The sequence below is a fragment of the Trachemys scripta genome, unplaced genomic scaffold (assembly GCF_013100865.1).
Source record: "Trachemys scripta elegans isolate TJP31775 unplaced genomic scaffold, CAS_Tse_1.0 scaffold_62, whole genome shotgun sequence".
NCBI lineage: Eukaryota > Metazoa > Chordata > Testudines > Emydidae > Trachemys > Trachemys scripta.
Genome location: NW_023260548.1, coordinates 45,527 through 69,343, shown reverse-complemented (window position 1 = coordinate 69,343; position 23,817 = coordinate 45,527). Strand labels below are relative to the sequence as shown.

The 23,817-nt window shown below is 64.7% G+C and overlaps 2 protein-coding genes across 4 annotated transcripts; one reads left to right on the top strand and one right to left on the bottom strand.

The window, feature by feature from the left end:
- Positions 1–3,037: 3,037 nt before the first annotated feature.
- On the top strand, positions 3,038–5,459 carry LOC117870612 (gastrin/cholecystokinin-like peptide). 2 transcript variants are annotated; one of them, XM_034757815.1, is made up of 3 exons: positions 3,038–3,344; positions 4,512–4,721; positions 5,181–5,459. In XM_034757815.1, exons 2-3 carry the CDS (start codon positions 4,514–4,516, stop codon positions 5,303–5,305), a joined length of 333 nt encoding a protein of 110 aa, XP_034613706.1. In that variant the 5' UTR covers positions 3,038–3,344; positions 4,512–4,513; the 3' UTR covers positions 5,306–5,459. The 2 variants fall into 2 exon arrangements, with proteins under 2 accessions (XP_034613706.1, XP_034613707.1); XM_034757816.1 differs by lacking the exon at positions 3,038–3,344 and having other exon boundaries at positions 4,434–4,721.
- Positions 5,460–8,482: 3,023 nt separating this feature from the next.
- Positions 8,483–23,618, bottom strand: LOC117870613 (trafficking kinesin-binding protein 1-like). 2 transcript variants are annotated; one of them, XM_034757817.1, is made up of 15 exons: positions 23,413–23,618; positions 18,141–18,217; positions 17,694–17,810; positions 17,450–17,550; positions 16,854–16,962; positions 16,427–16,505; positions 16,070–16,200; positions 15,900–15,974; positions 15,570–15,698; positions 15,167–15,237; positions 14,625–14,831; positions 13,763–14,076; positions 11,429–11,647; positions 10,683–10,788; positions 8,483–9,179 (listed from the first exon to the last, which is right to left on the bottom strand). In XM_034757817.1, exons 1-15 carry the CDS (start codon positions 23,558–23,560, stop codon positions 8,696–8,698), a joined length of 2,367 nt encoding a protein of 788 aa, XP_034613708.1. In that variant the 5' UTR covers positions 23,561–23,618; the 3' UTR covers positions 8,483–8,695. The 2 variants fall into 2 exon arrangements, with proteins under 2 accessions (XP_034613708.1, XP_034613710.1); XM_034757819.1 differs by lacking the exon at positions 10,683–10,788 and having other exon boundaries at positions 9,024–9,179; positions 23,413–23,617.
- Positions 23,619–23,817: the final 199 nt, after the last annotated feature.

The window sequence follows — 23,817 nt, the reverse complement described above, 5'->3', positions numbered from 1 at the left end:
GTGACTCTCACCCTAGGTCACTGGTAGAGCTGGGAGTAGCACTAGTTCTCCTGGGTCCCCACCCGCTGCCCTACCCTTTAAGGCTTGGGGTGTCAAATCAGCTCCGACTGCAGGTCTTAGCAGCCAAGCCTCTAATAGCCGGGTGGGGAATGACAGCAGTTCATGCACGTGGGCAGGGTTGCCGGCTGCGACCACTTGGTCTGTAACGTCTCCAGAATCCCAGACAAGCCCTGGTCTCTGGCCAGGTCCCTTAGAAGGAGGGGAGGAGGCCCTCAAACAGGCAAAACCCGGCCAATATTTTCCTCCTCCCGTGTGCGCCAGCGAGAGGCCCTGTCCCAGCAAAATGTGTGAACGCAGCCCGCGCCCAGAGGGGATGAGCCCGGCGCTGAAGAGCAGAGCCACGTGGCCCTGGGCTGCGGGCTGAGAACGAGCCCTGAGCCCTGGCACGCAGGCTCTGAACGGCCTTAACAGCTCCTCCACCAGGCATCTGGTGTTGAGCTGTTTCTGGGGTGGGGGCTGAAGGATGCGTCTCCGCAGAGGACGAGGGAGGAATTCAGGCTAAACAAAGGCTTGTGGTAAAAAACAAAACCCAGCTCTGGTGGCGCAGCTGTGGGTGAAATCCTGCCCCCACCGAGTTCAAAGGGGCTTTGCGCTGAGTGGCTCCAGCCTTGGCCGAGTGATCGGCCCACTCCCGCTCTCCAGCGCCGCTCAGCTTCTCCGCACGCCCACCAGGCCCGCGCCGAATGAGAGGCAGGCCCAGCTGCTGCCTGGGCCCTGACCCATGGGAGCAGCGCGCGGCAGACCAGGGTGGCCCAACGGCACGTGTGGCCGTGGGGATGCTAAAAAGCAGCTGGCTTGCCGGGCGCAGGTGAGCCCAGGGCAGCGTTGCCAACGCCAGGCTGTGTCCCTGGTCGTTTCAGGGCAGCCGGGCAGTGAGCGACTCCCGCCTCCGGTGGCAGGTGCGTCCTGCGTCTGAGCCGGGCGCCCAAACGCCACTGCCGGGTGCCTGGCAGGGCTGGCTTGGGAATGGAGCCCCCCCCCGCCCCCGTTTCACGCCCAGGCCACTGACTGGGCACAATGCAGGCCCAGCTGACACCCCGTGGGGCAATCACAGGCCATTTTCTCATGGGGCCGGTGCCCTCATCCTACTGGCCCCACTTTCCTGGCAGCCTCAGCAGCATGACGGGGTCCCGAGGCGTGCCGGGGTCCCAGCGGCTGAGCCCCAGAACGGGCGGGAGGAAGGGAGCTGGGGAACGTGACACGCGGCCCGTGCGGTCACACACCTGCGGAGCACGCTGGGGCCCTCCCCCCAGCTGCTCCCTTGGTGATTAAGTGGCTGGGTGGCGGCTGCTGCACTGACCTGCGGGTGCTCTGCGGTTAGTGGGCTCCTGGGAACAGCTCCACGGGCTTTGCTCCGCGTCGATTCTCCAAACAGGCGCAGGGATGTAAGCGTGTGTCTCACCCCATTGATTGCCAGAGTCAACAGGCCGCCGGTGACAGCCCAGGGACAGGGCCGCCTTGAGTCCTTCAAAACTACCGTTTGAAAAGGTCGCTGGGGAATTAAAAACCCATCTAGGGCTGAGCCCCCCCCCATCAGCTCCCATGGGTGCTCTGCCTCACAGAGAGATGAGACAAAAGGGTGCCCCGCCCTGCAGCTCCTCGCCGGCTGCCCTGTGTGGTGCTGGGGCAACGCAGGGGCTCCGGCGTGGGGGGGGAGGGTCACGCCCAGCGCGGACTGAAATCAGCAGGGGGCCGGTGGGTTTGTCCCTATGGGCGAGGTCCTGCAGCTGGGACCCATCCCGCACGTCACTCTAGTGCCAGCTAACCCAGCCATAGCCCCCCCCGCCCCCCGCGGAGCCGGCGGGACCCACGTCTGGTGCCCCCGGACAATGCGCCTGCAGGGCGGGGGGGGCTGCAGTAACGAACCCACTTCGTGGTTCACAGGCGGCAAAGCGGCCAGGGACGGGCGTGAGACTGCCAGGCATGGGGGCGCTGGGCATGAAAACAAGGGGATGCCTGAGCGCCCCCCCCCCCATTGCATAACCCCCCTGTGTGTGAGCCCAGGGCACTAAGCCCAGCCCCCTCCGCTCGGCCTGCACACGCCAGCAGCCTGCCACAGGGGCCCTCAGCCCCGTGCGCCCGTCCCCACGCCACCCTGGGGCCCAAGCCAGACTGATGTGAGCTGGGCGGGGAGGGGCACAAGGGTTCTGGTGCAATGCCTGGTCCCCGCCCATGACCCGCTGCTCCCCGCAGTGCCCGGTGGGTGGGGGGGCGTCGCCTCACCCCCCTTGGAACGCGCCAGGCACGTGCGCCGCGGTGCCCTTTCACTGGGTGGGGGCTGGAGATCGGTGCCTGCAGACATGCTGCCTGGAGCCAGTGGTGCTCTGGGGTTGGCCACGAGGCAGCGCATGTTGGGGGGGGTGCTCCCCACTTTAGCCTTTGCCCAGGACACCTGGGTCTGTGCCGCTGAGTGGACACGTCACTGCACCCAGCCGAGCCAGGCCTGATGGCTCAGCTGAACCAGCCAGACAGGGAACCCGCTGATGGGCGTCCTGCCGCCCGGCCTAAGGGCCGCGCCCTGCGCCCAGCAGACGTGGCCTGGCTCAGCTGGGCAGGACCAGGGCCCTTGGGTGGGTCCCTGTTCGGGCGGGGGGAACCCTGCACCTCTGACTGCCCCAATTCCCTGGCCCAGCCCTGGGGTGCTGGGTGGCTCAGGGAGGGGCAGTTCACCTGCCCAGGTGCCCCCTTTGCCGGGGAAACTGAGGCGCACTGGCTGGGGCGCTGCCTTTGCCTTTAGCTGGAAAGGCGTCAGAGTGGCTCGTACCTGGGATTAGCCATCAGGCCACCTAGGGGCTCGTCTGGCTCGGCCCCCACCGGCTGGGTGGCCTTTGCCCGCTCGCGCTGCCTCTTTTCTCAGCCATGGCTTGGCTGCTTTGCGGGCCAGCGCTTTGGGGCGGGGGGGAAGCATCCAGCACAATTCCCCCCCGCCCGCCAATACACATCTCACGGGGGGGGGGGGGCACTTGGGCCCCACGCTAATAGACCCCCCCAGCTCGGGAGAGCCTGGCCGCAGCCTACTGGGCCTTTCGGGCTGGACCAGCCGAGCTGAATGATGCGCCCCCACCCATGGAGCAGGGCACATGGCCTGTGATGCACACGGTACAGCCAGAGGAGGCGGGGTTGGGGAGCTGGAAGGCGGGGCGTCTACCCAGGGGGGGTGGAGCCTAGCCCCCTGCACCACCTTTAAAAAGCAGGGGCTTGTCACCTGGCATGACAGAGGTGAAAATCTACCCCGAGGTGACACCTGATTCCTGCGTCTGCTCGTGGCCGCCGGACTCCAGCAGGTGAGACCGCTGGGGGACCCTGTGCGCGATGGGGAGTGGGGGAAGTGCTAATGATTGAGTGGGGGGGCTCACAGATCTGGGACGCGCCTGCAGCTGGGCGTCTTGTGCCACCCGCCACCGCTAGGGTCTCCTTTAGCTCACCTCCCACGAGTGCGTCCCTGGTCCCTCCACCCCAGCTACCTGTCACTGGCTCCATTATCAACTGCCCGAGGCCCTCGGTCTCCGGCCGGGTCACGGCAGGTGCGAAATCCTGCTACTGGGGCAAAGGGGGGGGTGGGCGCTGAGCACAGCTCCCCTCCCCCGCATGCCAGGGGCTGGCTGTGTCACACCCAGTACCTGGCCCGTGCCTTGGTAGGGCAGAAAATGGCACCGGCATTCGCTGTTAGCTGCAAAGGCCGAGACGGGCCAGGCCTGGCAGCTCGTTCCCAGGGACCAGGGCAGGCTCGGCCCCTGCAGGCCTCCCCACCCCCAAGTGCCTGCTGGCCGGCTCGGCCCTGGGAGCAGCCGATAATGGCCTTGTGCCCCCTTTGCCCGGTGCTGCCCTGACCAGCCCCGTCCCTGGCATGGTGTGAGTGGTTCAGCTATGGGCACCAAACCCCCCCGCCCCGTGCTAGTGTGGGAACTGGTGTGGCAGGGGGGAACCCAGTGGGCCTGCGCGTGTCACGCCTGACACGATGGTGTTTGTTCGTACTCTGAAAGCCCCTGGCAGTGATTGGGGGGGGGGGACTGCCCTGAGCCTGACCCTGCCTGGAACAGCTAAGGCAGCGGGGGGGTCCCTCTGCCTTGGGCAAACTCACTCCACTCTACATGCCCCCCCCCCCGCCCATCAGGCATGCATGATACCCGGCTGTGTTTGACCCACATATCACCGAGTCGGGGGGGGTGGGCTCTGTCTGCACTGGCAGGGGTTGAGGGGCCGGCTTAGGGCTTTGCCAGCTATGAGGCACAAAGCACAGGCTGGGGAGATCCTTGTGCCGGGCCCAAAGTACCAGCGTGTCTCGAAGCACCCGCTGAGCGTGCCCTCGGCTGGGCGACCCGTCCTGGCTGGTGAGCACCAGACCCCCCCCCCACCCTCGAGTTCCCGGGGGGCTGCTGCAGCAGGACGCTGTCCCAGCCCGGAGCAGGGCGCAGCACCAGCCCCCAGCAGCCCCGTCTCCTCCCTTGCAGCCATGAAAGGAGAGCTGTGCCTGCTGCTCGTTGTCCTTGCGACCCCCTGCCTCTCCCGGCCCGACACCCACCAGCTGGGCAGCGCGCCGGGCCCTGACGAGCGCAGGAGCAGCGGGACTGACCCTGGCCCTGTCCGGAGAGACTTGCTCGAGGTCCTGTCTCAGGACCAGAAGCTCCTCATGGCCAAGTTCCTGCCCCACATCTACGCTGGTAGGAGCCGCAGCAGGGCCAGTGCCAGGCACACGCCAATCCTGGCCCTTAAAGCCCGTTTGTAATTAGTGCCTGACACCCCCCCCCCCCCCCTTGTATCACTCACACCTTCCAGCCTCCACTGATGGGCAGCCACCTCTGGGGTGGGACACAGCTGCTGTTCACACACCCCAGGATAGTTGGGCGGGGAATGTGGGGGATTCCGCCCAACTGGATTGGTGCTGGGGGAGGGGGGCAGGTTGGCTGCCCCACAGCTCAGAGCCCATTGGCCACTCTTGCCCTGGCCCTCACTGCTCTAGCTTCCGTTCACCGGGGGTTGGGGGGGGGGGAGAACAGGTGACCGGGTTGCCCCTGAGGCCAGCCCCTCCCCACACAGCACTTTGGTGCCGCTCAGGGGGGGTGCCGCCAGCGGGCTCTGGCCAGGGGGTTAATTGGTGTCTCTGCTCCCACTCCCGGCAGAGCTGGCAAACCGGGAGGGGAACTGGCACGAGGACGCTGCCCTGCGCCCCCTGCACGACCACGATTATCCCGGCTGGATGGACTTCGGGCGCCGGAGCCTGTCCGAGTCTGACGAGACCTCCTAGAGGAGCAGCGTCCCGCGTGGCTTGGCTCCGCCCTGCCCGCGGGGGCGGGGCAGCTGCAGGCTCCACCCTCTGGCACATATTTTTAAGTATGTCACACGTGACCTTGTCTTCAAAGCCCTTTGCTGCTGCTCACCAATAAACTCTACTCAGCAAACCCCTGTGGTGTGTGTTCTCGCTGCACCATGAGCTAGGCCAGACGGGGGCCTGGCCTGAGGCCCCAGCGGGACACCTGGGTTCTGCCCCATGTCCCCTCCCAGGGCCTCACTCCCCCCCGGGGGATGGGGCTGGACAAGCGGCTCAGGACACAGCTGTAGAAGGCAGCCAGCTGCTGCTCGTGCCGCTTCCCATACATCCCAGGCAGGGCACCACCCGCGCCCCAGGGACACTGATGGCGAGGCCGTCAGTCCCCCCGGGGGCCCAGGGTTTTTGCTCTCCCATGGAGCCGGACGCAGCCCACTGTGGCCATGGAACCTAGGACCAGCTTCCACCCAGAGACTCCCAGCCCGGGTTTGCTGCTGGGCGGGGATGGGGACGGGCAGCTCGCCCCACAGGCTCAGGGGGCAGCGAGCGACAACGGGGTGTGCTGGGGCTTAGGTAGCCGGCCTTGAACCCAGGGCAGGCAGCTGCAAGGGCCACCTCCCCTCCGGGCCCAGTCCCACTGCCCCACCTGAGGCCAACGCAGGGTAATTTATGTTAATTTATTCTGTTGAAGCCAGTTCTTCCTTCCCCTCCCCCCCTTCTGCTCACTTTAAAAAGAAAGATGGGGGGGGGGGGAAGCTATAGCCAGAGAATCTCTCTTCCTTAATTAAAAAGCCAAGGCCCCGCTGGTGGTTCCAGTCCCCTCTATGGCCACAAGGGGGCAGTCTGCAAACAGGTGAGCTGGTGCCCTAGGGGACAGGTAATGCGGGGGGCGGGTGGAGTGAAGATGGGGAAGTCGAGGGGTTGTCAGAGGTTCCAGGCCTCGGGGGGGGGGGGGGGAGAGAAGAGAGGAGACAGCAGCAGGGTGAGGTCTGATCATGCTGCAACTCCCTGGCCAGCAAGGCCTGAAGTGGAGACGGAGGGTTGCTCCCACCCCCAGCATAGGGCTCCACCCCCTGCCCCATTGCTTTCCATGCCCACTAGCCCTCCATGTTCAGGACTCACTGGTCAAGCCCTGAGGCAGGAGAAGGACTTCCAAAGAGCAGAGTGAGTGGTGAGAAAGCCGAACAATCCCATGACTCCAGAAGCTGGGGCTGAAGGAAAACACTTGCAAGAATCTTAATAAAATTGCCAGCAGTGGCCTCGCTTCTCCCTGGCCCTTGCTCCAGACGTGTGGACGATGCCAGAGCTCAGCTGCTGGGCCAGTCCTGTCAGGCTAACTGTGTCCGCTCAGGCCCAAGAAACTGCAGAGGACGGGGGTGTGTGTGGATGCTTGCAGAGGTGTTTCAATCAATCCCTCCAAGCAGCCACCCGCACTGCAGGACGGCTCAGCAGGGGGAGCTGCTTTAGTCCGAGCCCCTGTGGGCGACCCGAGCACTATCCTACCCCCCACCTGCAGGTCCCTGCAGTGTTCACGTGGAGCAGGGCCTACACGCCTGGCTCCTGCCCCATGCAGCACGGGGCAAGAGTGAGACGAGGGACCGGCCTTTGAAAGGCCACAACCGAGCAGCTGACCCCTGCCGACCCCCCCAGCCTCACCCCTGCTCGGCTAAGCCCATGGGGGCAGCTCTAGAGACCGCCCCACTGCTGGGGTCTTGTCAGAGCCAGGCCCCCCAAGCCCCCGCCCTGCTCAGACAGTGCTGCAAACACCAGGCTGGAGCCGGTTCTGATTACGTCGTGTTTATTTCACCAGAAAGACACAGCTGGGGGGGGGGCAAATTAACACCAGCTAGTGCAGAGACTATCGAGAACAGCGGGACTTCGGGAGCAGCAGACGTGCATGCAACAGCTACTCGGACCCAGGGACCTGAGCCACGCCCCCAGCAGCATGCAGGCCCCGCCCCCTGCTGGGAAGGGGCGGAGCCTTGTCAGTAGCTTAGTTTATTGATTCAAGACAAAGCAGTTGTTTAAAAATCTCAGTGTTTTTAAAAGACCGGCCGGCTGCTGGCCCAGGGCCGCGCCCTGCTGGGTGACTGGAAATCACACAGCCCAGCCCTGCCTGCCCAGGAATTTGAGTACAGCCCAGCCCGGGGCCAGGGACTCGGGCCAGAATTGCTTGGGCTGGGCAGTTCTGCAATTGTCCAACATTAACAGTAGAGCAGGGCCCACAGGACAGCCCAGGACATCCTGCATTTACCCCTCCAGGAGGGCAGATTGCCTCCCCTCCCCGTGGGGCCCGGCCCTCAGGCTGTTACGAGGACGGCCTGGCACGTCCTTGAGAGAGTCACTGCCCCCTCCCCGGCTGGAACAACACTGCCTGTTCCTCATCTAGGTCCTAAGCCCCCCACTCCCCTTGACAGCCACAGGACCTGGCCTTCCCCACCCCTGTGTTCGGCTAAGAGCGAGCGTGGGGAGGGGGCTCAGGCAGTGACGGGAGCCACCGGCACCACCTCATATAAAACCACAGACCTGAGCCGCTTCCCTGACTGTGGTTCCAAGGGCAGATCCCAGCCCCGCCCCCCAAAAAATCTGTGCCCACCAGCTTTAGGGAAGGCAAGTTCAGGGAGGTGGCTAGTGCCCCTAGAAGCAGGGGCTGCGCAAACTTCCCTCCCCAGAGCCAGTGCCCCTCGGCCCCAGAGCTTCCAGACTTAATTTCGTGATCCTGACCCCCCCCCCCAGCCCCTACCCCTCGCAGCCCCCCAGGAGCAGCGGAGGCTGAGATGCTGCTGTCCTGCCGAGGGCAGGATAGGACAGGGGCTGGAGGCCCCCCCGGCCCCAGCGTGCACTCAGTGCTCCCCTGGCAGGCAGGGCTGCCCTGCTAGCGCTCTCCAAGCCCCTCTCTGGAGAGACCAGAGCCAACGTTACAGCCCAAAGCCGAGTTCCAGCTCAGCCGTGTGCCGGCCTCACCCCCTTGTCACAGGGCATGCGGGAGACCTGCTGCACCAGGGGAGGGGGGGTTTGCCATGGGGTAGCCTGAGCGCCCCCGGGGACACGTCCCCTACTCCCGGCTCAGCGGCAGAGATCCCAGGTGCTTATTAAACTGCAGCAGCTGATACACCTGTTCTCATGGCCACTCAGAAAACGGTCGTCCCCCCCCCCCCCCCCCCGCTGGGGACCCACTAACCGTGGCTGGAAATAAATTATGACAGAGCAGACCCCGCCGCTGAGACCAGCTCCCGCCAGCGGCCCAGACGCGACGGATCACCGCTCTCACCCCCCTCGCCGGCTCCCGGCTGGCTGGAAAGGGGGTGATGGGGAGGCCCAGGAGGGAGCCACGTTGCTCTGCAGGGGGTCATAGCCCAGGGAGGCGGCTCACGGCTGCGTGGTGGGGGCCGGCGGCCCGACAGGCTGTCTGCTCTCCCCTGCGCCCCGGAAGCCGGCCTCTCCTCGGGCCACCACTTTCTCCAGCCTGAGTCTCTTCAGCTTCTCCACCAGGTTCCAGCTGAAGATGTTGCTCTTGCTCTGGGCTCTGCTGGGCCCAGCGGCCCTGCCGTCATCCAGCCCATGGGCCCTCGGGAAGGGCCGAGCCAAGCCTGAGCTGCCCAGAGACCGCCCCCCCAGGCTGTCCCACTGCTCCCTCAAGGGGGAGAGCCAGGAGGGGGGCTCCGGCACCCGTAGCGCAGCCAGGGCGTTGCCAGCCCGCACCGAGGCAGAGATGCCGTGTTCCAGCAGCAGCGTGACGAGTCCGAGAGGCGCAGACAGCGCCCTGGGGCCAGGCTCCAGTGCCTGGGGCATGGGGCCGGCAGCACTCAGCCTGTCAAAGGGCCCACAAGAGGGCACGACTGTATTATAAAGACTGGGGAGGAGAGAGAGAGGGGAGAGAGCTGGTCAGTACAAGGAGGTGGCAGCCCCACAGGCGGAGCCTGGCCTAGGAACGAGGAGCTCTGACTCTGGGGTGAGCTTTCCCCACAGTGCCCTGACCTCTGGCGCGCCCCATGCCCCATTCTCCCCACCTCCCGGCTCTGTGCCAAGCTCCGGACTCCTGGGTTCTACTCCTGGCTCTGTCCCTGACTCGCTCTGGGACCTTGGGTCATCTTGAGCCCCTGGGGCCCTGACTGTCCAGGTGCCACAGGCTCCCGCCTGGCACAGTGTGACGCCCCCTGCAAACGCCCATTGCCAGCACTGAAGGAATTTGCCCTGGGTGAGAACTGGTCTGTTTGGGGAGTCCCTCACCCACGGCTAGCTCTGCCCTGGGCAAGGAGCTCCTCTTTCCAGGCACTGGTCCCGTTAGCTCGTTTGCTTAATGAATCCTTTACCATTAACCTGCAGCAGCCAACCCCCACCCCCCCTTTAGCCAAGTCACAAGGTGCAGAGAGCCCCCAGCGAGTTTGGGACCCCCTGGCCCAGGCTGGGGGCCTCCATGTTAGTCTCTTTAGGCCTAGAGAGAAAAGGGAGGGGGGTTAATGGTACATCCTGTGTCCAGGCAGCTACTGGTTAGTGGGTTAGTTGGTGCTCCCCAGAGACAGAGGCTGGACCCAGGCTGCTACCCCCACATGCAGGGGGGGCACGACCAACCCACATGCAGCATGGCACTGCCAGGGCCCCTGGCACATTGGGAATCTCAGCCCGGGGGGTGGCTCCTGCTGTCCAATTGCTCATTCATGTCACAGTCAGGGCCAGGTCTCCACAGAGAGCCAACTCCTGGGCTGCACAGAACTCCCTTCATCTCATGGGAGGCAACAGCTGCCGGTTCCCTCTGGCTCCAGCGCTGGGCCCAGCTCTGACGGGCTCGGCAGCCGGCCAGGAGCAGGGCTTCTTAGCACCCAACCCGCATGACAGGGACACCCGGGGTTCGCCAGTTCCCGAGCGCAGCCGGGGGGGGGACGTAGGGAGGAGCAGCCTAGCCCAGCCTCTGCAGTCCAGTCCAGCGGTGCCCCACTCACACCTCGCAGCCTGCAAGGGGGCAGACTTGGGGGACAGCGGAGTCCTGACCCAGAGCAGGGGCCAGCTGGCGATAGCCCCCTGGGATCCCGCCCAGACAGGCAGCAGGGGGCGCTCCACAGCCAGCTGGAGGGACCCTTCCTGCAGTGTGCACGTCCCCTGCCCCCCGAGCTCGGTGTCTGTGGGGCTGCCGCGCCCGGCTGCCAGCATGATACGGGGACTCTTACGTTAGCACCGAGCCCCTCAGAGCGTCAGGGGCTGCAGGAGGCGCCTGCCCCAGGAGTGTCGCTGCCTAGAACCAGGAGCCAATAGACCAGCCCAAGGTGGGGGCGGGGGGGAGAAAAGGAGACAGGTTAGAGAGGGGACGATTGGTTCGCAGGGAGATGGGGGGGGGAGGGCAGGGCCCTTGCCGCCTTACCTGGGCGTCACGGTGGTGATCTCCTTGCTGGGGTGTAAGATGTGGCAGGTGGTGATGGTGAATGTAGATGGAGTCTGGGGGAGGTTGTTAATGGAGGAGTGGAACGCTGGCATGGACAGGAGACACGGGGTTAATGTATGGGTGGGGGATGGACAGAGACCTGGGGGGGCATCGGCCCCCGGCGAGTCAGCAGGGAGGCAGACACGGGTGGGGGCAGGGAGACCCTGGCTGGCTCTCAGACCCATGGGATCTGTAGGGCTCCTGGGGGACCCCAGCCGGGGCAGAGATTCAAGGACCGAGGCGGATGTTTCCTGAGCAGGCCATGGGCCCCTTTGTGCACACCAGGCACATGAGAGCAGCTCCCTGGGGCAAGAGAACAAAGGCGTCGGGGGACCGGAGCGCCTCACGGGGACTGGGGGAGAGAGTCTCTCTGGCCCTGGCATGGCTGCCCAGCCAGAGACTGGCGAGATGGCTGGACGCAGCGTCCACATGCAGATGACTGAGACAAGATGGACGTGCAGACAGACACGGAAGGAGACGGCGGCTGGGGTCGGGGGGGACAGGGCAAGTCCTGGAAGCACCTGGAAGTCCTGGATGGGGTGGAGCAGAGGACGCCAGCCTTGTCGCACCCCAGCAGGGGACATGGCAAGTCCCGCTGGCCGGGCAGGGCCAGGCTGATACCTGCCTGCTGCTGGCTCAGGGTCCCGCCAGGGCAGGCTCACCCCTCCCCATCAGCCCCTGCTCACCACTGGAGCAGCCCTTGGCTTTGGACGGGGTGGAGGCAGCGAGTGCCGGAAAGGCGCTCAGGTCCACGTCGTCCTCCTCAAGGTCGTTCAGGTTGTAGACCTCCTCCAGGTCCACGTCCAGCTGCCGGAAGTCTTTGGTGAGCACGCCAGGCCGGGGGTCCAGGATCCCGCCCAGGTTGGGCTTCGCCAGCTGCTGCCAGTGGTGGAGAGTCACCGAGCCTGGGGACAGAGACACCAGCCATGCAGATCTCCAGCTCTCAGCGCTGTCCCATGCCGCCAGGGGCCCCAGTGCACAGAGCCCTCCCCAAGCCACCTCCTGCAGCGGGGGAACGTCCCAGGTTTGCAACACAGGAGACCCCAGCGGCGAGGACGTGGCTCTGCCCAGCCCCTGGAGGGCAGCAGCGTTCACAGCACCCAGCTAGCTCCCGGGGGGAGAATTTGGGTCTTAAACTGACTCAAATGGTGAGCTCAACTGGGAGGAGGGAGTGAAAGTTCATAAGTGTCACAGTAACCGCGGCTGCTGAACGGCGACGGGAAAAGGAAGGCGGACAGACAGACCTGCGTTGAAACTGTGCTCAGTAAAAACAGAAGATGGTGGAAGCAGAAATTAAGGTCCCAAAATCGGGGTGCTGGGTATTAGGCCTAAGTGTGGGACAAATAAGGGGACAGGCTGTTCCCCTCCCCTCCCCGATGCTCTCTTGGGGCCTCAACGAGACTTTTGGGGGAAAGAAAAGAAGAGGGGGCTCCTGATGCACGTTTCACCATTATGGCTACTACCCTCTCCCCCCCGCCATCCCCGGGCCATCTGCATCCTAACGCAGAGACCCTGAGCAGACCAGGCCAGAGACACCACCACCTCTCCCGGTTCCCGCTGAATCCCAGCCCCCCTGGGATGAAACGGGGTTGGACTTTCACAGCAGCCACAAGGAAAGGTCCAGCTCCTCGCCGTGGATTTCCTCCCCTGCTGGACAGGTGTTACCCACCGAGACTCTGCCACACTGGGTGTGTCTGGGTGTTCCTGGTAGAACTCCCCAGCTAAGGGGAGAGAACAAAAATTGTTCCACTGAACGCCTCACTGACCCCTTCCACGTCAGAGGCTTTAACCGGTTTGCCGTCTCCTGTAGTGGGAGGATTGTTATGTTTGTATTTTGTATAATTTAGAATAAAGGATAAAGACTAGTAACGTAGCCTGTATTCGATGTATTGATGCAGGCTTTGATCATATCCTGCCAGCCACCCTTTCTGACAGCAGGAAGAAATGGCCTAGGGGGGCCATTGGTAAAGATGCATCAGCCAGAATCGGAGCGGATTTCAAGGCAGTAACAGACCTTTTAGGGTCACCACTCGTTGTAGGTTTTAGCATTTTAAAGTAAAACAATGCAATGCTCGATGTTCCTGTTCAAATGCGCTGTGAGAATCAAGCCTGTGTTGTGTGTGAATGTGAGTGTTGGAAGAGAAGTGAAAAGGCCTCACTGGGCCAGACGTTCTAGGGAGGAACCGAGGACAAACGTAAGGGCACCGGGAGATTGCAACACGCCCCTATTGAAATGTCAGTGGATGGCAAATTAACGACTCAAAATAAAACCGGCATCTACCAATGGGGACAAAATAGCTGTGATCAAAGCCAGCCTGGGGTAACTCCCTGAACAACTTCATAAAAACCAAAAAATAAAAAAAATAAAAATTAACACAACAAGCACTCGTCAAACAACAATTACAGCATAACAGTGCAAAACTCAGTCCCAATTAAAAAACCAACCCACATTATATAAACAGGGGCCTTGCCATAAAGCTTTGGGTTCCTCCGGCCAAGACTTCCCCAGAGCATCGTGTTGCGACCGACAAAACCCAGCTCCTCTCTACCCATGATCAACCGAGCTGGCCACTAGGAGGATCCAAACTCTAAACTGGGAACGAGAACATCGACTGGCGGGACAGCGTGTGTGATTGAATGCATGTGCTAGTTGTTGTTAGGGTGACCAGATGTCCCGATTTTATAGGGACAGTCCCGATTTTTGGGTCTTTTTCTTATATAGGCTCCTATTACCCACCACCCCCTGTCCTGATTTTTCACACTTGCTCTCTGGTCACCCTAGTAGTTGTATTTCCAATAAATGCGGTGTGTTGCTTTTTCCCCTGAAAAAGATCCCGTGTGCCGTTATAAGCAGAACACTCGTCTGTCCCTTCGCAGGCTGTGGGCTCCGGCTGCCCAGCCCCGGACCTCATTCAAGGCTGTTTAATGCTGTGAGCCCAAACCTGGCCTGTTCCTCACCACCTGCCCTGGGGCCCCCCTCTGCACCAGGTGCCCCAGGCCCGCTTGTTCCCCTCACTCACCTTCCAGGGGCTTGACGATCTGCAGCTTGTCCGGCAGGTAGGAGAGGGAGCCGAGGGAGAAGCCGGAGCCTCCGGTGTGCTCCGAGCTGCCAGAGTAGTTGGTGCCGGTGGACAGGATGCTGTCGTTGGGCGTGAGGAAGCCGCTGGAGCTCTCCACGTCCCTGGCCAGTTGGTTCAGCTTCTGCTCGCGCTCCGTCTCAAAGAAGGAGCGCTCTGAGGCGTGGTTCTCCTGGCGGGCGGACAGACGCTGCAGCGCTGCCTCCAGGTCGTGCCTGCCTGGGGTGCCCGGGGTGCCCCGCAGCTTCTCCTCGGCCCTGCCGCGGGGAAGCAGGAGATAGTCAGCCCCGCAGCTGGGTGTGCCCCGAGAAGGGCAACAGTGCCCTGGCTGGGGCACCCACACCGTGCCCCCAGGCACCCCCCTAGTGCAAGGGGCACCATGCCGGGGCCGTGCCCCAGAGGGTGAGAAGCTGGCTCAGCTGACTAGTACACTCATCTATGGGGTAGACCCTTCCTCTCCATTAGCCCCTCGCTGGGTTGGGTCCTGACACCAGAGCCAAGGGGGCCACCTGCACCGATCTCACACGCCAGCTACACCCCACTGGGGCAAGGCCGGACCCAGCCACGCTGCTCCAATCTCCTGTCGGGGATCCTATTCCTGACCTCACACACCAGTAGAACATCAACAAGGAGACCCAGGAGAGCCCAGCAGGGGTTAGGTACAGGCTGGGTGCGGATGTCTGCACCCCCCCTCCCAGCGTCCCTCCCCAGCACAGACCTTTCGGGGGAAGCCCCGACTGACCCCAGCCCACCAGTGCATGGCACCCGCCTTCCCATCCGCTGAGAGAGGTGGAGGGGCACTTACAGGGCGCTCTCCAGGTTCTCCGGTGCCAGGCTGGCGCTGTCTGATCCGTAATAGCTGGTGCGGGGCGTGCTGACCCGGCTGCACCCTGCCGAGGGGAGGGCCGAGGACGGCTTGGAGCCGGGCAGGTTTTGGGGGGACTCTGCATGCGACTTGGCTTTGACCGCCTGGTTCACGACCTTCACTGTCTCGAAGACCCGCTTGTAGCTCCTGGAGGGGACAGCGTCCATCAGCGGGATCCCGTCCTGGGGGCTGCCCGCCTGCCCTTCTGCCCCCCCCACCCCCACCCCGCCAGACAGCGCCCGTCAGTGGGATCCCCCGTCCCAGGGGCCCACCCACTCCTCCAGACAGCATCATTGGGGGCTTGGCCCTCCAGCCCTCATCTGGGCCCAGGGGACACCCCCTCAGCCCCCATCCATCACATGGGTCCACTCACATCAGATTCACTGTGTCCATGAGTCGCAGCTAAGCCTGCACCCTGGCAGCCAGTCGGCCCCACGGCCCCAGCCCCACGGCCCCAGCCCCACGGCGAGGGGGAGACTCACTTGTACTCCGAGGAGGACGAGCTGTCGGCTCCTTTCCTCATGATCCCTTTGATCTCCGCGGCCAGCGAGTCCTGCAGGCAGAGAGCACGTGGCATCCCAATGGGGCCGGCGAGGGGAAATGCCAGCTGCCAGGCAGCCTGGAGCCAGCCACCCCTGGGCACCAGCACCCACAGCTCAGCACAGATGTGCCCAACATGCCACAGCTTGTGCATCCCTCATCTCCCGGCAAGGCAGAGCCATGCCAGCTTCCCCCCTGGGGCTGGTGCAACGGGCCTGGGCAGGCCATTCACACAGGTGGTACAGTGCCCGGCGCAGCTCCAACGCGCCCAGCCCTGCCGGAGCCACGCGCGGTGCCCAGGCTGGGCGTCTCCCCCGGGCGGTGGTGCCCCGCGGCCGCACTCACCAGGGGCAGCAGGCTGTAGCGGTTCAGGCTGCTGTTGGGGAGGTTCCGGGTGCGCAGGGTTTTGATCTCCTCCTGGGCCTCGTGCAGCATGCCCTCGCACTCGGCGTATCTCTCCTGCAGGTCCTGCAGCTGCGCGGGCACAGGACAGGGGTCAGGGCGGGGGCAGCAGGGCCTGGCACCCCACCACCCTCAGCATGGCAGCTGCGCCCACGTGCCATGCGAAGAGCGAGTCTGGGCCCGCGGGCGCCAGAGGCCGAGCCCGGTGGATGGACCAGCAGCGGCTGAGCGCTGAGCACCGGGGCCCAGCACCGCCCCGCCCGAGGGACTCACCTCAGTGCGCAGCTTCTGCTGAGACTCCTTTGTTGCGGCCAGATGCTGCTGCAGCTCCTCCACCTCCGCGCCGTGCTGGGGGAGACACAGCAGGTCAGGGCTGCCGTCACCCCCCCACCTCCCCGGCTGCCAGGCGCAGGCCGCGCCCCAGCCCCGGGGCAGGCACTCACCGTGCGGCCCCTCTGCTGCAGGTCCACGATCTGGGCCAGGAGCTGGCTGATCTCCTCCTGCTGCCGGGCCGTGTCCTCGGTCTTGCGGGCCAGCTCCTCGGAGAGAGAGACCACCTGCCGGCTGGCTTCAGCTGGAGGGAGGGGGCGGGGGATTAGCTGTGAGCCAGGCCCATGGGGGCGCCCCCCAGCCCGGCCGTGCCCCATGGAGACCTGGGTTCCATGCCCAGCACCCACGGTCTCTAGTGTCTGAGCTGGGGAGAGCTCACAGCTGTGCGAGGACTGGCCCCCGAAGGGAGGCCACTGCAGCCCCCTCCCCAGAGCCTCCCACCCCCCCGGCCAGGCCAGGGGCCGACGTACAGAACTGTTCCACGCAGTCCAGCATCAGCTGCTGCTCCTGGTCCTCGTACTGGCAGGTTTCCGTGGCGATGCTGGTGGCCTGGGAGAGAGATAACGAGCGAGCGTTAACCACGCGGTGACCAGCCCACGCCCATGCCGGCTCCACAACACGGCCCGACTCTGCAGGGCTTCCTATCGGGAACAGCCCCTGCTCGCACACAGCACCAGGGCGGGAGCAAAGTGGGCCCCAGCTGCCAGCCAGGGGTGGGCAGGGGGAGCAGCTGGGACAGGGGTCCCTGGGGGCCAAGAATCCCCCACCGGCCAGGTCACTGGCTGCCTGTTCCTAGGAGCCACAAGTTACCACCCGCCTCGCCCATCGCCTGCCCAGCCCAGCACAGAGCTCCCCTCCCCCCCCCCCCACCACCCCCCCCCCCCCCCCAGCTCTCACCTCCAAGCGCAGCTTCTGGTTCTCCTCCTCCAGGCCCCTGAGTTTCTGCTGCAGGGCGTCGTACTGCACGTGCTGCTGCAGGGACAGCGAGGACTCGTTCCGCCGAAGCCTGGGGGGCAGAGGGGCCGTGAGCAGCCGCAGCCCGGGCACCCGGCACCCTCTGCCACCGGGCGGGGAGCAGCCGCCCAGCCCAGCCCCGCCCACAGCATCGCCACCCGGCAGGGAGCAGCCCGTAGGCCCCCATAACCCCCACCCCCTGGGAGGGCGCGGGAGCCTGGAGAGGGGCCCATAAAGCCCCATCCACCAGGCGGGAGGAAAAGGGACCCAAGGCCCTTCCTACACCCACCTGCTGGGAGAAGGGGCAGAGCCGCTCTGGTCCAAGGAGCTTCCCCTCCGAGAGCAGGTCCCAGCGGAGGGCAGCTCCAGGACTTTAGCGTTCGGTCACTGAGTCCAGGAGATGGGGGCCCAGCTCCGGGCCGGGCAGGACACGGCTCTGGAGCGAGCGAGGCACGAGCCGTCCTGCAATGAGCTAGCCAAGGGCAGAGTCTCCCCCCGGCCCCCCAGCGATGGGAGCAGAGCCCCCCCGGGTCACTCACGGCGTGGCAGTGGCTGTGGCCGGCTCGCTGTCCTCCACGGTGTTGGTGTAGAGATGGAGCAGATCATCCCGCATGGAAACCTCGTGCCGCAGCTGGGCGATCTGGGGGAGACAAGAGAGCTGGGATGGGTTCGCAGGGCAGCATGGGGGGAGCTGGCTCACCGGCCGGTACGTAGAGCCAGGGGGGCTCAGCGGGTGCAGGTGCTAGGGCCCTGCTCCCCCCCCCTCACCCCCAAGCCCTTTACCTCCTCCTTGGCCAGCTCCAGCTGCTCCTCCAGGAGCTCATTGCGCTCCGTCAGACTCCGGTTCTGCTTCAGCAGGGACTGCCCGATCCGGGCCGCGAGCTCCAGGTCCCGCTCCTTCTGCAGGGCGAGGGGGACGGGACAGACAGGCTGCTGTTAACTGGGGCAGGCCAGCAGGTACCCCATCCCACCCCCAGACTGGCCCCTCTCCACCTTACCCCCCCACCCCCTTACACACTTCCTCCCTCCCCAGCCAGGTCTGACCCCTCCCCGCCCACTGACCGGTCTCCAGCCCACCCTCCCAGAACTGCTGCCCCATGCCCAAGACCCTCTTATCCCAAGCCAGGAGCCTCATGGCATTTCGGACACAGCAGGGCACCGTGTGGGTTTGCCACCACCTCTGGGGAGGAGCAGAGATTCAGGCAAGGAGGGGGAAGCAGCTCCGCCTACCTCCTCCAGCAGGTTGGTCACCGCATCAAGATCATGGTATGTCTTTGTGACCCGGCCGACCCGCTCGGAACAGAGGACTGTGAAACAGCAAGAAAGAAAGAGGGTTGGTTCCCCATCACATCACCAGCCTCCTAGCTCCCCTGCAACGGGTCGCTTCACCTCCCACTGAAATGCAGCCACCTCTGGGGTGAAGCCATCAGCTGCCCAGCCACTGCAAACTACAGCTTTAGGACAGGATGTGCAAGAGCAGGAGTGCCCAGGAAGGCAGGAAGTCGATCCCTGGGGTGCATTCTGGAACAAGGGGTGGGAAGCCAGTGCTCCCCCACCGCACGCTAGAAGCAGGAGGTGTTCAGTGGAACTGAGAGGGAGGAAAGGTGGTGCAGTGGTTAGAGCACTGACTGGGGGACCCAGGTTTGAGTCCCTGCTCTGCCACAGAGCCCTGTGTGCTTGGTCCAGACACTTAACCTCTCTCTGCCTCAGTTCCCCATCTGTACAATGGGGTTAACAGGGCAGGGGCTGCACAGCAACCAAGATTGTGCTGTGCTCAGACACCCTGGGGCCAGGGTCTAGACAAGTGCCTTAGACAGAGCACATTTGTAACTGTAGAGAGGGACCATGTAATTTGTGCAATACACAGTTCGCCTGTGGAACTCACTGCTACAAGGCGGCATCGAGGCCAAGAGCTTGGCAGGGAACAGACGTTAGATGTGGCTACTGGGAACCTCCATGGCAGGTTTAGACATAGATCCTTGTACAAGGATCAAACCCCTCACACCCTGAGGCCGCTGACTGGGGGGAGGGTAAGGGGCGGGTCCCCGACAGGCAGGAGCCACCTGCCAAGGCCTCAGCAAAGCCCAAAGTGAAACAGAACCTCCCGGCCTCCCGTAACATTCTCCCCCTACACACACTGCACTGGAAGCTTGGTTGGACACACACACACTTTCCCATCAGCCACGCTGTCCCCCAGCCCCCGTGCTGGGGTGTCAGGTCCCTCTGCGGGACTTTGGTCAGACCGAGCTCCGTGGGGCCGGAGGGAATGGAAAAATCCAGGCCGCGGAGACGGGATTGGAAGCGACATCCCGGCACAGGGCCAGGCCGGAAACGGCTCAGCTCCACGAGCCTCTATTTATACCACTGCCAGGCTCCCCAGGCCACGCCACTTCCAATCCATCTCCCGCCTGCCCCCTCCCGCAGGGGATCTGGCGCCCTCGTGTTGCGGATTGTGGGGGAGTTAGGGCCCTGCACCCCTCTTCCCGAGATTCACTGCGACTCTCAACCAGCCAGTAAAGCAGAAGGCGAGATTCACTGCGACTCTCAACCAGCCAGTAAAGCAGAAGGTTTATTTAAGGACAGGAACACAGTCTCAAGCAGAGCGTGTAGGTACGACCAGACCCCCTCAATTAGGTCCCTCTGGGAGGTTCAGGGAGCTTAGACCCCAGCTTGGGGTTCCCTGCGTTGCACACCCCAGCCCAAACCGAAACTAAACTCCCAGCCCCTCCCGCTGCTCCTCTCCTTTGTTCAGTCTCCCGGGCAGAAGGTGTTAATTCTCCCCACCCCCGTTCCTGGCTCAGGTTACAGCTCAGGTAGCTTCCTTCAAGGGAAGTCCCACATCCCCACTGCAATCCCCCTGCAACATTCCCAGGTCAAATCTGCCCTGCTCCCAGCTCCGTCACACCTCGTTTCTCCCCGGAGCCAGGAGACTTCCCCTGGGTTCCGACCCGGCTCAGTTCACTACGGCAATGAGCTTTGGCAGGTCCCAGGCCAGCTCCGTTGCCAGTCTCCGCTCAGGACAAGTGGGACGGGTGCAATGGACACAGACGGCCAGTTCCCAGCCCACAGCCCAGCTCCCCCACCCCAGAGGGCCCCTGAAGCTAGAGAGGGATGGGCTTTCACCCGGCCTGCTCGGCCAGGCCAGCCGGGAACTCCAGGCAGGATTCTACGCGCCCAGCTGCTTGCAATGCTCCCACTGCCTGGCCCCCGAGGGGCTCCGCTCTCGGGGGAGTGCCAGGCTCACAGAGAGGCCGGAGCAGAGGCCAAAGGGGAACTGAGGCAGGGAGCAGGCCCCACAGCCTCCCCTGAGCCACACGGGACATGAACCTGTTCTCCCGCAACTCTGCTCCAGTGCCGGCCATCATGGGGTCTCCCAGCCCTCGCACCGAGTTCGGGAGGCTCCACTCCCTGGGGGCTGGGTCAGGATTGTCCCTACTCTGTGCATGGAGAAACTGAGGCACCGAGCAGGGGATTGGACTTGCCCAAGGGAACAGAATCAGCAGCCAGGAGTTGAACCCAGGAGTCCTGGTTCCCAGTCCCCAGCTCTCCCCACCCTCCCTACCCAGAGACCCACCTCTCCCTATCCGGCAGCACCACAGCACGGCCCACTCTCCCAGCCAGGCAGACTGATCCCTGGCATAACCCCCCATTAGAGACCCCCTCGGCTACACCCTGCTGGGTCTCAGCACGAGCCAGCCCGGCCCATCGGCCCCTTCCTGGCCCGTGCTCGCTGCCATCCCTGGCACCTGCTGCCCTGAGCCCCTGGCCCCCCTCCTGCCTCGACCCCCCCAGCTGCTGCAGAGCAGAGAGGTGCCAGTCGAGCGCCAGCCCTGCGAGCTGCCATGGGCCCAGGCAGACATGGGCAGGTTGCCTAAGCAACAGCAGTGAGGCTGGACGCAGCCGGGCACAGGGGAGAGATGCCCAGGGCGGAAGGGAAGCAGAAGGGGCCTGCACCATGGCAGGGGGCACGAGCTCTGCTGACACGTCAGGGCGGACGTCAGGCTCCTACCTGAGGGAGGAGCTAGAGAAACAGGAGGCACTCCACCAAGGGGCGTGGGCTCTAGGAGGGGCGCTGGGAGCCAGGACTCCTGGGTTCTATCCTCGGTTCTGTAAGGGACGTGGGGTCTAGCGGTTACAGGAGGGGCGCCGGGAGCCAGGACTCCTGGGTTCTATCCTCGGCTCTGTAAAGGACGTGGGGTCTAGCGGTTACAGGAGGGGCGCCGGGAGCCAGGACTCCTGGGTTCTATCCTCGGCTCTGTAAGGGGCGTGGGGTCTAGCGGTTACAGGAGGGGCGCTGGGAACCAGGACTCCTGGGTTCCATTTGCAAGGTGATCACTGACTTGCCAAGCAGGCCGAGGGGGACAAAGCATCCCAACTGCGTGCCTCGGTTTCCCCACCTGTTGAGCGGGGACTCTCTGCCTGGGAGGAGGGGTGAGAGGATCAGCGAGCGATCTCCCCACCCAGAGCACTAAACCCAGCTAAGCCCGGCTGACACAGGGCCCGGGGTGCCTCTAAAGTGGGTTAGCAGGAGAAGCTCAGAGATCCCACAAATCCCATTACGTTACCCCGGTCAGCGGTGACGTCGTGGCGGCGCGTTGCCTTGGCGATGCCCCCACGCCCCCTGATGCCCACCCCCGCTGACCCTCGGAACAGCCTGTCCTGTTCCACCCAGCTGCTGTCTTGTCAACAACCTGGCTAATCCCGCCACCCCCATCCCCGTCCCCGCCCCCTCGGGCGCCGCGCCCTGCTCCTGACACCCGGCCCGCGTGCAGGCTGGCACGTCCGCATGGCGGGCGGGGGCAGGATCCGAGAGGTCGGCCCCCTCCCCCAACGGGGCCTCGGTCTCGGCAGGGGACCCCCCCAGCGCCTCATCAGGCTGCTGAACCATAATTGGAAATAATTAGAGCATGAGCTTCGTTAAGGCGTGAGTGAGTGGCAGGCCGCCGGGCGGCTGCTGGGGGCTGCAGGCTGTGCGGCGAGATACAGCCCCCCCCCCACCCCTGTAGACCGGGAATGGGCCAGGCATAGGGTGGGGGCTGTATCTCGCCCCTGGGGGTAGATTCGCTTGGCAGCCATTGTTTGGCGAGAGAAAACCGCCAAGCGTGGGGATGCGGAAAGACGGGTCCAAGCCCCATCCCCTGGCTGTGCCCTGCCCCCCCCCCCCCCCAGCCCCAGCTCTACCCACCCCAGCTGTGTCAAGATCAACTGCCCTCCCCCCCCACTGCTCCTCCAGCTCTCAGCCAGCCCCCACCCCCAAAGAGCCCCTGGCCCTGCGCTCTTGGGGGAAAGGCCATCTTCCCCCTTGGAGTCACTGAGACGCCAGCATAGCCCCCCAGCCAGGGGTCCAGGGCACTAGCTCAGAGCTCTGCATTCACCGCGCCATCCTGACAGCACATTGCCCCCCCCGAGCCCTCGGCACCCACGGGCCTTCCAGCCGCAGGCCCCGTGTCCCCCAACAGCCACCCTGCAGTGAGCCAGAGGGGGGACTGGGGCAGTGACTGGGCCCCATGTGACACCAGCCTCCCTGCCAGGTGGCTGGAGTGGGAACGTGGGTGCCTCCTGCATCCCCCCAACATTTCCAGCTGGGCTGCCAATGGCAGCGCCGGGAAGGGGCCCCCCCAGCCCTGTCGGAGTGGGGGTCCAGGAAAACCTGGCGCTCCCCGGGGGGGGCCTTCTGCTGGAGGGCAGCCCACAGCCCCTGCTACTCTAGGACCAGTCGGTGCCACACACACCTCGCCCAGACGACACAGCGCCCACCCTGCAGCCCTGGACAGACACAGGGGCACTGCCTGGGCATCGCTGCCAGCCCAAACCCTTGGGGAAGCAGCAGCCGGGCTGGACGGACCCCATTTGCCACCATCCCCTTCCAGGAAAGGAGCCCGATAGCACCCAACCAACTGGAGCCGACTCCTGCCCGGGCAGGGCAGACGCCCAGAGCAGTTCAGGGGCGCTCAGACCCGCTCCATGCCTGCAGCACCCGCTCCGGCCCAGGAAGCCGCCCCACGACAGGAGAGCGATGGGGGGCACCCCGCCCCGAGGGGCTCCTGCACAGCACGGCACAGCTGAGCCACCGGGGCGCTTCCCCCAGGCAGGGCTGGAAGCCGATTGTGGCAGGGCCCGCAGCGGGCCACCCCCCCCGTGAACACACACTGCCCACAGGGGCCAGGCGCACCAGGGCCACCGCAAACCCGCAGCAGGCGAAAACCAGGCACCAAACCATCCATGCAGCACGACCGAGCGCTCGCCCCAGCGCCAACGCCCGGGCAGGCCCAGCCACGCCGGAGGGGCAAGCTACAGACACCCCGGCCAGGGCAGAGCCCACAACACAGCCCCCAGGGATGGGCCTGGCAGATTTAGCCCTAACCAAGCAGGGGGGTTACAGACAGCCGGGCAGGATCACCGCCAAGCACCACGGGGCTGTGAAGGTCAGCGCTCAGAGCACACAGGGTCAATGCGCCCATCGCCCCCAACTCACCCCTCCACCGCCCACCCCGGCTCTCACCTTCCTCCAGCTCGGTAGCGATCAGATCCGTGGGGCTGACCAGAGCCGGGCTCCCGTGCACCTCGTCGTAGGCTGCGGGGCTGCTCCAGAACTCCATGGCCTGGGGCCCACGGAGCCCCCCCACCTCGCCCAGCTCAGGGGGAAACATGCAGCCAAGCCCCAGCTCCCGGAGCACAGGGAAGATGCGGCTCTGCCGGGCTGCAGCAGCCTGTCACCGAGCAGCAAAGGGGGGGGTGTCAGCCCAGCTCCCTCCCCTGCGCCCGCTCCCTGGCAATGGTCCCCACCGCTGCCTACCCCTATTTATAGGGTCTCCCTTGTTTCTGCACCTGGCTGGGCACATCTCATTCCAGCGGGCGGGGGGGGCAGAAGCAGCACAGACTAGACCATCTACTTGGAAAGGGAGGG

Excerpts from the sequence above, each read along its gene's own strand:
- LOC117870612 (XM_034757815.1), top strand. The coding sequence starts at position 4,514 with ATGAAAGGAGAGCTGTGCCTGCTGCTCGTTGTCCTTGCGACCCCCTGC. Across the intron at positions 4,722-5,180 it reads CCTGCCCCACATCTACGCTG|AGCTGGCAAACCGGGAGGGG; the intron begins GTAGGAGCCGCA and ends CACTCCCGGCAG.
- LOC117870613 (XM_034757817.1), bottom strand. The coding sequence starts at position 23,560 with ATGTTTCCCCCTGAGCTGGGCGAGGTGGGGGGGCTCCGTGGGCCCCAG. Across the intron at positions 17,811-18,140 it reads TGACCAACCTGCTGGAGGAG|AAGGAGCGGGACCTGGAGCT; the intron begins GTAGGCGGAGCT and ends CTCGCCCTGCAG. Across the intron at positions 16,963-17,449 it reads GCCACAGCCACTGCCACGCC|GCTTCGGCGGAACGAGTCCT; the intron begins GTGAGTGACCCG and ends TCTGCCCCCCAG.